Source organism: Clupea harengus, chromosome 12 (genome assembly GCF_900700415.2).
Source record: "Clupea harengus chromosome 12, Ch_v2.0.2, whole genome shotgun sequence".
Taxonomy (NCBI): domain Eukaryota; kingdom Metazoa; phylum Chordata; class Actinopteri; order Clupeiformes; family Clupeidae; genus Clupea; species Clupea harengus.
The window spans coordinates 13,720,854-13,733,768 of record NC_045163.1 but is presented as its reverse complement, the minus strand read 5'-3'; the positions used below and the strand labels follow the sequence as shown (position 1 = coordinate 13,733,768).

Below are 12,915 nucleotides of genomic sequence, written 5' to 3'. Positions count from 1 at the left end.
ATCCATTATCAGCCTGTCATAGTGGATGTATTGTTCGCAGATGTGATGTTGTAGCTTTTCGTGCTGACACTTAATCATCAATGTTTTATAGACATGTTAAGTTGATACGTAGATAAATATGCAGAAGGATGGGAGGAAGGTTTGGTTTTGATCCCAAGAATGTTTGTGCAAATCATAAAAAGTATTTTCTTCTCTGAGAAAGTATGCTGCTCTTGGACAAATTACTTTATTTGTGCAGTATATTTACATCTGAAGAATTCTCATGTGTGAAACAACACAATACATTTAGGTGGTGTTATCAGTGACCAACAACATTGACAGCTGGAGTGATTTGCAGGAGTGATTAAGAGGTGTTCAGCTTTATACATGAGCACCTGCAGCAGCTTCTTTTAAACAGGAAGTGAGATTTGATGGTTTATGGATGGTTTATGTTTCTACTTCATTTTTTAAGGTCTATGGGTCACGGAGTTACCTAAATATAAATTGAGGTCAGCGCTGCCTGAATGGCAGCCACTGGACTGATGTAAGAGCATTCCCTCTGCGCTCAATTTGTGCCATATTTAAATCACATTACAGATTTCCATTTGCCAACTGCCAGACTATGAAGATGGTGAATTTGTTTCTTCAATAATACAGGAATCGCGACACAACATCAAGAAATATTAAATCCTTTCCAACACAAAGAAAAAGGAAAAAAGCTGTGGTGCATCTGACTTGAGTTCTGTTACCAAAGGACAGTGTTGCTGACACAGACAGCCTTCCAAAAATCCAGATTGTTGCTATAAATGCTAAGGTTAGTCTGTTGGTCAGAACTGGTTTAGATTCCAGGTACACACATGAAGGTCCAGAACTCTCCACCCAGAATTCTGTGGGATTGAGGACCTGTTAGATCTTGGATCTGGATGTGCAGTGTGACACTATCCTGTGCTTTGCCCTGGTCTATCCTTTAAACAGAGAATAAAAATCCACTTTGTCACTCCCTTTACTGTAACATCTGTTCTAACAGAATTTTACCAACATAATTTAATTTGTATTAGTTAGTTAGAATGCGCCATTTACCACGGTGAACTTTGTGTTTACCTAGCTGTAACAAAACCAACCTGGCCTGTATGGATTGTCACAAGCAGGTTGTCAAGAGGTTTTTGTACTGAGGAGCTGAATGAGGCCTGTCTCATATGTGGGGCACTGTCTCCACTCTTCTCCTTAGCATGGGTCGTTTTATTTTTTATTTTACTTGTTCCTTTTTTCTATCTCTCTTGGTTTTTTTCCCCCCTTTTAAATCCCCAAGCCGAGGGCCCGTGTTTTGGTTGGCGCTGAAGCAGTCGGCGCAGTCAGCTGGTCTGCATATTTGGGCCCTCACACTCTGAGAGGGAGAGGGAAAGAGAGAGAGAGAGCTAAAGAGGGAGAGGGAAAGGGGGTAGAGTGTTCTGCTGTTTGAGGTGGTGAGGTGGTATGCCTGTTAATGGCTGGCTCATTGTGGCTCACAAACACCTTCAGCTGCGGCTCTCTCCTCCTGGATCTGGGATGGGGTTGGAAAAGGGTGTGTGTGTGTGTGGGGGGGGGGGGGGGGGGGGGGTTTGGGGGGGTTGTTGGGAAAGGGTTCCCTGTCTCCTGAAAACAGGGGGAAACAGGAGTGCTGTCAAACAGGTTTTGAATGAGCTAGAGTCCTTTGATGTTTTAACTCTGTATTTTACATTTCTTTTAGAAAAAAGTCTTCATCAAACACAACAAAGTGACAACGGGGTTTGCATTTCACACAGATGCTGTTCCTCAGAGTCTGGTTTTGAGAGATTCATGAGAGCAAAATAATCATGCCCCCCCCCCCCCAGTGTAAATCAGCAGAAACTAAAATATGACTCAGGCTAAGCATAAACTCTCAGTAGTGACAGGTAGTACTTGTATTGTGTTATATAGCTGTTATACAGCCTGCGGGAGTCCTCACTTATTCCAAAATACCCTGTTGATATCATGCAAGGCTGAATTATTTAGTCTCATATGAGTGGTAGCTCATGAAGCTTAACTAAAATCTAATGTTTAATCACTACCATATTGCAGGAAAGACACAATTATTGTTATATTATAACTACACTATATTGCACACAATAAAGCATGATAACTATCAATATATAACATCATATTGATACTTAGATAAATATCCCCCCGATCATGACTGTAACTGTAATTTATCCACATATCGACATGCTATTTCTTAGTATGTTCAAAAGCATATGGCCTTTTCTTAGTATTATTTTATGAGCTTTAATTATTTATTACTAATTTGGAGTATTGATGTCACTAATAGATTATTATCAATTGCAACATTTAATGGAATAGTGATGAAATATATGACTTTCATTTTCAGTACTGCAATTGTAATGGCCATCTCAATGCCATCCATTCTGACTAGACCAGACATTTGTTCCATGGCAGTTTATTTGAAATGGATGGATTAAGACGACGTGAGCGAATGTGGTCAGATTCTCCAACTGTTTCATCGTCAATCCATGGACCCTGAAACAGGCCACATGTGGTGTCCAGCTGCCCTCGTATAACCAGGCATTACCGTGCACACACCTGCAGGTGAACACACACACACACACACACACACACACACACACACACACACACACACACACACACAGCCGCAGACATCAAAACTCTCTCCACTGTGTTGTGACAACGATATCCACAACACCTCTGGACATATACACAGGTCAGCATTCATGTGTTTTTCATACTTCACATAGAGAGCAAACATTTGGTTTGCAGGGAATTCCAATGTTCAGCTGTAGCTATAGGCCGGACTCTCAGTGAAATGGTTAAGCGTCCTCAGCTCCTGGCTTGACTTGGAGTCATCTTCTAAATGTGGGTGTCACATCAATCTAACTGTCAGCAGGCTTCGCCCATGATGTGATTCATGGTGATCCACTAGGACTGAATTATCAGTTGGCTCTGTGTAAAAATATTGTGGACATCACTGACTGCCACACATTCCTTGCTTTCTGCCTTAGAAACTGAGGAACATTTTGTCAATTGAAAACATAATTAGAAAGGTCAAGCCATGTGTGTTAGTGGTGGAGTGGTAGACAAATGCTCTGAAAATTAACCTCATGGGTGTTTATAGGCCTGTCTTTCCAGGTAAATGAAATGTGCCAACATTTAAAGTTCAAGATTTGGAATCGTCCAGACATTTTTCCAACTCAGTATTACTGTGAGGATTAGAATCTTTCTAAGCGGTTTGACATCTTTGACTCAGCTCTCAGGCCATAATTGCTTTTTCCACCACTGGCAGAAAAAAACGACATTTATCATTGTTATATCCAGCAGCCGTCCACTTAAGAGAGGAGCTCTTTAGGGTATTTCTCCTCAACCTTGCGTTCTGATTGAATATCTGGTTTTCCATGGTACATGTACTCTACTTTTCAGAACAGGACACTGGAGACATGGAACTGAATTAGACAGGGGAAGGCACTTACTCTTTATGGGTTGCCGGAAACATGAAGTTTGTATTCTATTCGAAAGTTCTCATCTTTAAGGCCACTGTGTCTAAATATGTTCCATAAATACACACTATATGCTATGTAATCAACGCTCTAACTGACGTGGAGTTTATAATACTGTGGGCCAAATTTGCTACGAGTCTGAAAATATTTTATCTGTTAATACGCCAAAACCTTTTTAGGGGGGGGCTATGAATAACAAAGACGTGTTTTTGTCAGGAAATGATCCAGTGCCTTTCCCATCTGGCCAGACTGGGAGGTCACTGCACTTGCACCAAAATAGCTAAATAATCTGGGCAATTCAGCCAGCATCTCGACCCATTAAAGGTAAATTGATTCTGAAATGGTATACTACAAGCGTGAATGCGTGTAGCTGCCTGTCGTGTGGGTGACCCGTGACGAAGAAGGGGTCAGAACATTAATGTTAAATGGATGAATTCCTCCCCAAAAATCCCTAAGTGGCCTATCTGCATCTCCACAGCATACAATTCAACTGTGGCTTTTGCAGACTACTACCACAGGTTCTATATGTCTGAGGGGGGAGCAGTGTTCAGTCTGGAAGCCCGGCTGTAATGGGTGACATTTACTTTAGTGCGATGATAGGAAAAAATCTAACAATTATCTGAAATTAGCGTGACATTTTCCCCCATGTAAGTGAACTAGCTCATTTGCCTCATGAGGAATGTCACAGTAGAACGTGTTGCAATACACATTGTCGTATATTTTCAAAACTTATGGTAGTCATTTTGAACTGTTTTAGATAAACAGGGGTAATATACAGTACTTCAGGAGTAATAGTCCTTCTAGTAAAACTAGAAATGTATTTAGCTGCTTTTGATCAATCTGAGCAATTTACCCCAAGAGTAATGGTTTTTCTAGTACAGTGGGAAGTCCTATAAGTGGAAGAAAATAGATGACTGACACAATATAACATTCTTTTCGCCTCAATCCTAAGATAAACCTCTGAAGATAGATGGGCATAATCATATGATCAGCAGTAACACAATACAGAATCTGCGTGGGGAGAATAGAGAGAATGTTTTAGGAAAAAATGTACTGAGATAAGAAGGGGCAACAGTGCAATCTGTCACAAATGATGTGAACACTATAGTGCTGCGGTCAACACAAATCCTCAGATCTTGAGCGAATTGACGTGCTGCTGATGTGTGTTATTTTTAATGTCCACTGTGGTGGCCACGCGGGTTCATTTTGACAGGGCTGGGAGTTTCCTGAAATAGTGTCAGCTGTCCACTTAATTGTTTCTTTTCCTCTGTTCCAGACCAAACTGTAGCACTTGGCTGTCAGACATAAATGGACGCTTGTCATATGCTATAAAAGAAAAAGGAATCAGCTGTTAAGTTGAAGATTTTTTTAAATACTGTACTATCTTTTTTCTTCTGTTTACAAAAAGAAGGGGATCTATTTGATACCATGAGAACAAATGAACCTTGTGCCTAAGCTGGCTGTTGTGCTTCCAATTATTTTTGACATTTGAGACTCTTCTGCCTAGTGCGCTGAACTTAAAGTTTTAATTACAGAGAAAAAGGATGCAAATATCTCTGATCATCTCCAACTGTCTAATAAATTAAACTTATTTCAATTCAACTCTTCGGGAGTAAGAGGACAGTAAGATAAGGTAACTCTTATGGCAATCAGTATAAAAAAACCTCCAGAGTCGCTCCCTGACTTTCATTTCCTTTAATTGGATGAATGTGGTTGGATGTTTTAGCAGATCATTTTTACACATGAGAACACATAAACACATGACTGTCAGGTGAGGGAGAGGGGAGAAGTATCAAAAATGTATAAGTAATTTCGCCAAGAAGACTTTACCAGCATATGGTTTGAGTGGACCATATATATAGCTCCCAGAAGAGCAGACTTTATATGATGTTTACTGTATGTATTTAATTCAAGTATACACATTCCTACCGGTTCTATGTATATAGTTCTATTTACGGTACCAGACAGACCCTTTAAAGAAGGTCAATGCACAAGTTAGCAAAATTTGATTGTACTAATGTACATTTTTCTTTTTTTTTTCTTTTTTTTTTTCTATAAATGTCCCTGACTTGTGTATTTGCTTACCATGCTTTTGAGAATGTACACTTGTCAAAAAGATACAAGGTGTCTTTCAATGTGAATACCCTTCTTCATACAAAAAAAAATACAAAAAAATTATAAGTAAAGCTTTTGTGTGGCTGGACAATTTAGTTCAAAGATGTTAGAAAAGTACAATTTAAATAATTGTTTGTTGTTTGCTTGTTGTTGTGCAAGCTCCACATGAAAACTGATAACGACCCCTTCAATGAGCTGATTGAATGAGTGCATAAACAAATATGGCACCTGAAGCCCTGTATTCATACCCCGACAGTAACCGTTACTCAAATACTACATTTGGAAGACAGCATGTCCTATTTCAACATTTCTGATGCAAGCACTGCATGACTCAGGAGGCCTATTCATCACTAGCCCTGGGAAAATACTTAACATCTCCTTTTTTGTACATCTCCAAACCAGGGCACATGACTCAATGGATCAGTTCATCATCATCAACTTCAACATCATCTTCATCATCATCATCTCTTTAAGGGTATGAGGAGAAAACAGGTGGTTTGAATTTGAAATCTTTTTTTATTTTATTTTTCTCAAATTTTCACATCCAGAGAAATCCCACAGGCTTCAAACCAGTGGTTTACTTCTGCAAAACCATAAGACAGGCTATGTAGGGGTGGAGTGTAAAGCAAATGACCTAAAGTATGCTTCCATGCATCCCCTTCTTACTAACCATAAGCATACCTCCAATGACATTTAGAATTGGACATTAAATAATGAAGTAAGTCCACAGCATTCAGCATACAGCAGTTCTTGGGTACTGTATATGTATACACAATCAGTGAGTATAGATGTTTAAAAATATAAGAAGAATATATATCTATATCTATATATATATAGAAAATATGAATATAGTGAGTATAGAATTGTGTTAAAAAACACTAATGTTAAAAATACTTAAAAAATGAAAAATAGTCCCTTCTGAGATTATTCCGTTGGTTAGGTCCTTATGAGACGTGGCATGGACGTCGTCCCCATGTGCCCTTTATCTTGGGGTCTCTCAGCAGGTGTGTAATCCTTCCTCCTTGTTTTGAAAGACGAGGAATGGAAAATGACATTGTTGTTCATGCTGTGCGTTCAATAAGGCCCCAGTGTTTGGTCTGTGAAGGCAACCAACCATGTTGTCTGGTAAACGTAATTAATTTTTCACCGAACAATACACTTCAGGACTTCTTAAGGCATCATCCACCACTTGTAGGGATTTTTTGGGTTTAATTTTTGTCACACAAAAGGTTCATCAACACACTCGAGATACCTCATCAGTGGTAAACGTGGCAAATCCTGGACCCAGGAGAGTATAAAAGTGATGGCTGTTCAGTTCGGTAGCATCATCAGTCAGGCGACAAGAGAAGCCACAACCACCGCCAACCAGCACCACCAAGACTGAGCTCCAGAAGACCCCTACAGAAACAGCCCAAAGAATGAAGATCTCCATTGTCTCTGTGCTCCTTTCCATTGCTCTGCTGTCCAGGTGCCACCTGCCGCTGGCAACGGCCTCCGCCCTAGGACGGACCGGGGACTTCAGCTCTGAGCAAGACGTCCTGACGCAGCTACTGGGCGAGGAAGCAGCCGAGGGCAGAGACGAGGGACCCAGGGTTATCATCGTGGGTGACGCGTCCCTCTGGGGGACTCTGCAGGCCCTGGAGAGGGTGGCCCTTCCTCACCCCGCCATGCCAGAGAGCCTCCTGGGCACCACTGAGCGAAGGGACACGAACCAGGAGCCCAGCCCCAACTTCTCCATCATGCGCAGGGACACCATGAGATGCATGGTGGGCAGGGTGTACCGGCCCTGCTGGGAGGTGTGAGGACTTCTTCTGGAACCTTCTGAGCCTTCAATAACCACAAGGCACTTTTTTCTCCTCTCTGTCATATCTCATCTCTCAATGAATGTTGTGTGACTTTGAGAAAAATGTACAACCTCTGAACCTACTATGTAATGAAAAAACAATGTAATTAAAAGATAAGTATCTACTCTATCCTCGGGTCATGTCTTCTATGTATGGGTTAATAGTTTTAGATGCCTAGTTATCAATCATTAGAAATATATCAATACAAATCCTCACATGGGCAAAAAAAAAACATACAGACAGACCACCAACCATCTGTAGGTGTCTCAAAAGACCACGCTTAAGACTTTATCTTTGTGTTGTTATTACATCCATGCCTCTCAGTGAAATGCTGCAGAACTACACAGTAAGGTAGGGTTATGCAGTAACGTGCTACAAAATGTCACAAACAGGACAATGATGCTAATAGACAGAACAGAAACAGCACAACACAAGGCAATGCAACACCGTCACTGTTATTATTGGACTGTTATTATAAGCAATAGCTTTGAATATATAGATTCATTTTTACAGGTTAACAGCGTAGCCTCATGTTATTATTCATATGTGGATAATCCTGAAGTATAAATCCCACACATTCATCACATGAGATGACAATGTAATGCTGTCATGGAAAAAGGACAATTGAAGGCCCCAAGCCTCTTTAGATAAAACATAACTGTTTTGATCTCAGTGATTCTTAGTCCTATTCCTCTTCAGCACATATCTCCCTAAGCATGTTGTTTACGTACCCTAGAGGAGGTACATTAGATGACCATCCCCTTCCCTCCTCCTCCTCCTCCTCCTCCTCCTCTACACCCCCGCCTCCCTTTATGTGACTGCAACCTTCTGGCTGCCATTACTGCTGCACTTCACCCCCCTCCATTAGCCTCAGCTCTCGCGGGTGAACTGATTTGTGGCCTGTTTAATCTCTGCATCCTGTGTGTGTGTGTGTGTGTGTGTGTGTGTGAGTGTGTGTGGTGTGTGTGTGTGTGTGTGTGTGTGTGTGTGTGTGTGTGTGTGTGTGTGTGTGTGTGTGTGTGTGTGTGTGTGTGTGTGTGTGTGTGTGTGCGTGCGTGCGTGCGTGCGTGCGTGCGTGCGTGCGTGCGTGCGTGCGTGCGTGCGTGCGTGCGTGCGTGCGTGCGTGCGTGCGTGTGTGCATTGTGTTCCCCGCTGTCGTGGGCAAAAGTGTGTGGTAGATACAGATGTTATACAGTGCGCAGTGCGTAGGTTCCCTCGGTTTCACTTCTGAGATTCTTTTCATACAGTGAGCACACAGAGCCCAGGTAGCCACAGCACCCTTATATCACAGGTGAATCCGTTATTTCACAAGAGCAGCCAGAGACCGCTAAAAGGTGCCATTCAATCAATCAGAGAAAGATTTACGACCGCTGGAAATACATGTGAGAAGAGGTGCTGCAACACTGACACAGTAGTGTGTAGACAGCTCATAAAAGCAAGCAGAGCTGTCATCCATCATTGTGTTAGTTGTTTACTTCTGGAGAAAACAACCTTAATACAGCATTGCCCTTAATGTTTTAAGGGGAGTAATAAAGGTAGAATGTAGAAACGTAGAAGGGTTGAAACATGTTCAAATGTGGCAAATTAATTTAAAAACAGTGAGGATGGTCTTTATCAGCTGGTTTGATTTAAGTCTCATTAACAAGCTGTGCTCGCACAACTTATTCAAAAATATTAATTTCAGAATGAAAAGAAGACCTGCCAGTGGCAGTAAGGTCCCCTATACAACCCTTTCATTAACAAGTGGGAGTGCATAGATTAGACGTTGGGCTGTAGATAAGAAATGGAAACACCTCTCTCTGAAACCTCTGCGGGGTCACCTATGCTTATGTAAGTGAGTGCTTCCTTCAGATTCATTCACATCATAATCAGCAGTGACCTTGGTTAAGGATCCGTTGAGAAGAACATTAACCCCTTGCCTCCTGGGGAGGCACCCATTGAAAGCCTACCATCATCAGATGAGGCTGATGCTATCTGCATGTTTGGTGGCTAAGTCTCCCTGTCAAGGCCAGGTGTAAATAATGAGCGTCTGAAGATGGCGGACGATAACCAAAGCCGACCGAACACTCTAATTGAGGTCATTTGAAGGGCATCACTGAAGTGGGGGTTCAATGGAGATAGGTGCAGGTTTGTTTGTTTCTTTTTTCTTTTCTGAAAATCTTGTGAGAATGTATTGAAGTTGTCTGCGGAGGCGGAGCGCTGTAGCGTTTTTTCTTTTCTTTTCTGGATCTCAGGTGCAGAAACTGGCAGAAACAGCTGTTTCCATCTAATCCACAGCGAGGATTAAGTGGCGCATCTGAATCGGTATCTGCAGAGGCAGTGTCATCTGGCCCTGCAGCAAGTTGTGCTGAATCTATGGAAAAAGAGGGCTTATTTCCTATCTATTCATGATTTTATGGACCATACGTATTTAAACCCAGCAAGACTTTAAGTGTAAGTAAACAAATTACACATTACACACTTAGCACTGAAAGCTAAACAATGTCATACATGCTACAATGACTTCTATCACCAGCAGCTCAGCTTTTTTTCATTTCTTTTTTTTACCCACATACCGTATATACCAACGAAATATCAGGAAGGTATGGAAAAAAATAGATACCGCCCAAGCCTAATGCAGAGGTGATAAAATGGACCTCTTTAATTATGCATCAGTTGCAGGGGCACAGTGATACCGGGAGCGATCAGCATCTGTGCGCCGTGTCAGAGAACCAGCCACAGGGGGGGTATTTGGCAAGGGGAGAGATAAATAAGAACCTTTCCACTTAAGGGCACAAAGGTGTTTTTATCCTAAAAAGGTTGACTGCCAAAAAATGTAAACCATGAAGTGCTTATGCATTTCGAACTTCAGATTTGCACGCTAAGAAAATGCGTGCAGGAGTGACTCTGAAGCAACAAAGTTCTTGCTGCATGAATAATGATATATAAGAATATCTGCTCAGAAGAAGTGCCCTGATCAATGCACACACACAACTACACCTGATATTACAATTCTAATCCTTCTCCAGTAATCGTCCTGACCCTGGATTCAATGACAGGGCCATGCCCTTTTCTGAGAGCAAATTACTCAGCTCCTATGACATTTGCACTCTTCGTATGAATATGCTCCCCTTATTATAGGAAGCAGTGGTTCACAGGGATCACTGTTTAGGTCACTGTTTGATACTTGTGTAATGGTGTAGGTAATGATGGTATAGAGCTGTCAGAACAGTAAATCTCACTCCTTGATCCACATGGAGGAACGCATTACAGACACTAACACCCACTGGATTCTGCTTCTTTGCTAGTACACCTATCTCTCATGTCACAATGTTGTTGTTCACAGTGTGGGACTGGGCTTTTCACAACACAGGTTGGTCTTGGACTAATGGGATGCAACTAATAGTACAGTGTAGTTAACTTCGATTAATAGGCCTTTTGGTCCAGTTCTGACCAATTATAATTGCCAGTTATATATGTCTGAGTAGCTGTGATGAACTGTAATATAGCTACATATCCTGAGCTGTTATAATTATACTGTAGCCTTCATTTTGTGATGTTTAGACATGTCACCAACTTTCTGTTAGTTATACTCTGCACACCTGCTGTTATAATCATTAGGTGGACTCAACCTCCAGTAGCTTTCAGCGACAGCTGTGCCGGGACGAGGGAGAAGAGAGACAGAGGCCTGTCACCAGCCTGGACCGTTTTTTAGTCATAAAAGTCTGGGGTAGGCTATAGATTCATTAAAACGCACCTTATGGGCTAATCAAGCACTTTACAAGGCTACATATTTTATGGGCATTAGCTAATCTTGGAAGGTATGAAAATATTCTCTCCTTCCTGTTTTGGTTGTCCGGTCCAGCATGTTACACCACAAGACCTAAACGCATTGGCTTTGGGGTGTCGTATTTTGTTGCAGATGCCCTTACAACTTTCTCAATCACAAGTCCATAGCTCAGATGTGTTGTTCTCACCGATTTTATTGAAGTATTTAAGCCACAATAAGAAGATGAACCAAGGATGAATCTTAACTTGAGCCTTTTTAAAAGTTACCTGCTACCTCCCACCTATCTTTTGTTTGATTTGACCCCTACAGCCAATTAGATCTAACTCCGCTATCTGACCCTCACTCAATCAGAACGCGTTACCTGTATGGCACCACGCCCATTTTTTAAGACACACTCCACTCCAATTAAAAAAATTAAAGGCTATTTCTGCAAACCCTTTTTAAATCAATTCATGTCTCGTAAGTTCATCCTTGTCCATCATATACAAAAATATCCCTACAGTAGCATACTGTATCAAGTGCCTGTGTTAACTCTCGTTCATGAGCAAGAAGTGCCAGGTGACCGGGAGTTCAGGGCAGACAGGTCTGCAGGTGGCCTACGTCGTAGATTCTCACAGAGAACAGGCTAAGAGGATAAGAGGAGTTGGAGGGTGCAAGGAAGAGGTTAAAGGCACCCGGTCGTTTTCATTAGATGATGGCGTGTAGGGGTCTGTATTCCTTCTCTCCGCATTTTCCTCTATGCGTGGTTCAACAACGTTTGTTTTGAAATGATTATATGTAAGTTCAGTGATTAATTAATCTTGTCTAATCGACGTGATGTGTCTTCATATGCCTTGTGGTCCACACTCACCAGCGCTTATTTAATGCCTGTCTGAAGGAGGTGTACAAAAAACTCAGACTAGCAAATCACAAAAGAAATGGTATGCTTTTGAAGGCTTTTGAAAGACTCCCACTGAAGACCTTACATACAAAAGTCAGATCGAGAATCAATCTCAGCTGTATGAAGAAGGATAATTCAAAAGACGCCAAAAAGACAAAATTGACATTTTGTCTTATGTAACACTCTTTTTCTCCAGTCCTTTTGTGTGAACCTGCTATGACTGAATATGTCTCGCAAAATGGGTGGCTTGCACTGCACCTTGCTAGGGGTCTGTCAGGCTTCTGTCTTCCTCCATTCTCAAGGAGAATAGTGGCTATTAATAGCTGTGAGCAGCAGGGGAGAGGTTAGCTGTCCATTGAATTGGTCTTCTTAACGACTCCATTATCAAGGGGAATCTAACACTGGTCTGCAGCAAGCGCCCCACTTTGACTGATCAGGCTATTAGATTTCTCAGAAGTCTCTGAGGGTTTGAGAGCGTAGCTTCTCAGAATAAAAGACAACATTCCAAATACAACTATAAACTGGAGCTCGGAATCTTGTGATTGTTTGACTGATTAATGCTCAGATGGCATCATCAAGTGACTCACATAAAATAAATGTCTTTCTTGAGCATGGTCATTTGATAATTTGTTACAGTTTCTAGTTAATGAATGACTTACTGACCGAGTGACTGAATAAATGACTGAAGGGAGGAAGGAATGCATGAATGAACGTGGTCTGAAATTCAAGAGATGGTCAAAGTTGATCTGTAAAAAAAAACTAATAGAACAAACTAAAAATAAGTTTGTAAATTAGTTGTTCACC

At 41.5% G+C, this 12,915-nt stretch overlaps 1 protein-coding gene across 1 annotated transcript; it reads left to right on the top strand.

The window, feature by feature from the left end:
- The first annotated feature begins 6,576 nt into the window (after positions 1-6,576).
- Positions 6,577-7,420, top strand: pmchl (pro-melanin-concentrating hormone, like). Its single transcript, XM_012829653.2, has one exon. It carries the CDS (start codon positions 7,037-7,039, stop codon positions 7,418-7,420), a length of 384 nt encoding a protein of 127 aa, XP_012685107.1. The 5' UTR covers positions 6,577-7,036.
- The last annotated feature ends 5,495 nt before the right edge of the window (positions 7,421-12,915 follow it).

What these genes read in the sequence shown, in the direction of transcription:
- pmchl (XM_012829653.2), top strand. Translation starts at nt 7,037, where the DNA reads ATGAAGATCTCCATTGTCTCTGTGCTCCTTTCCATTGCTCTGCTGTCC.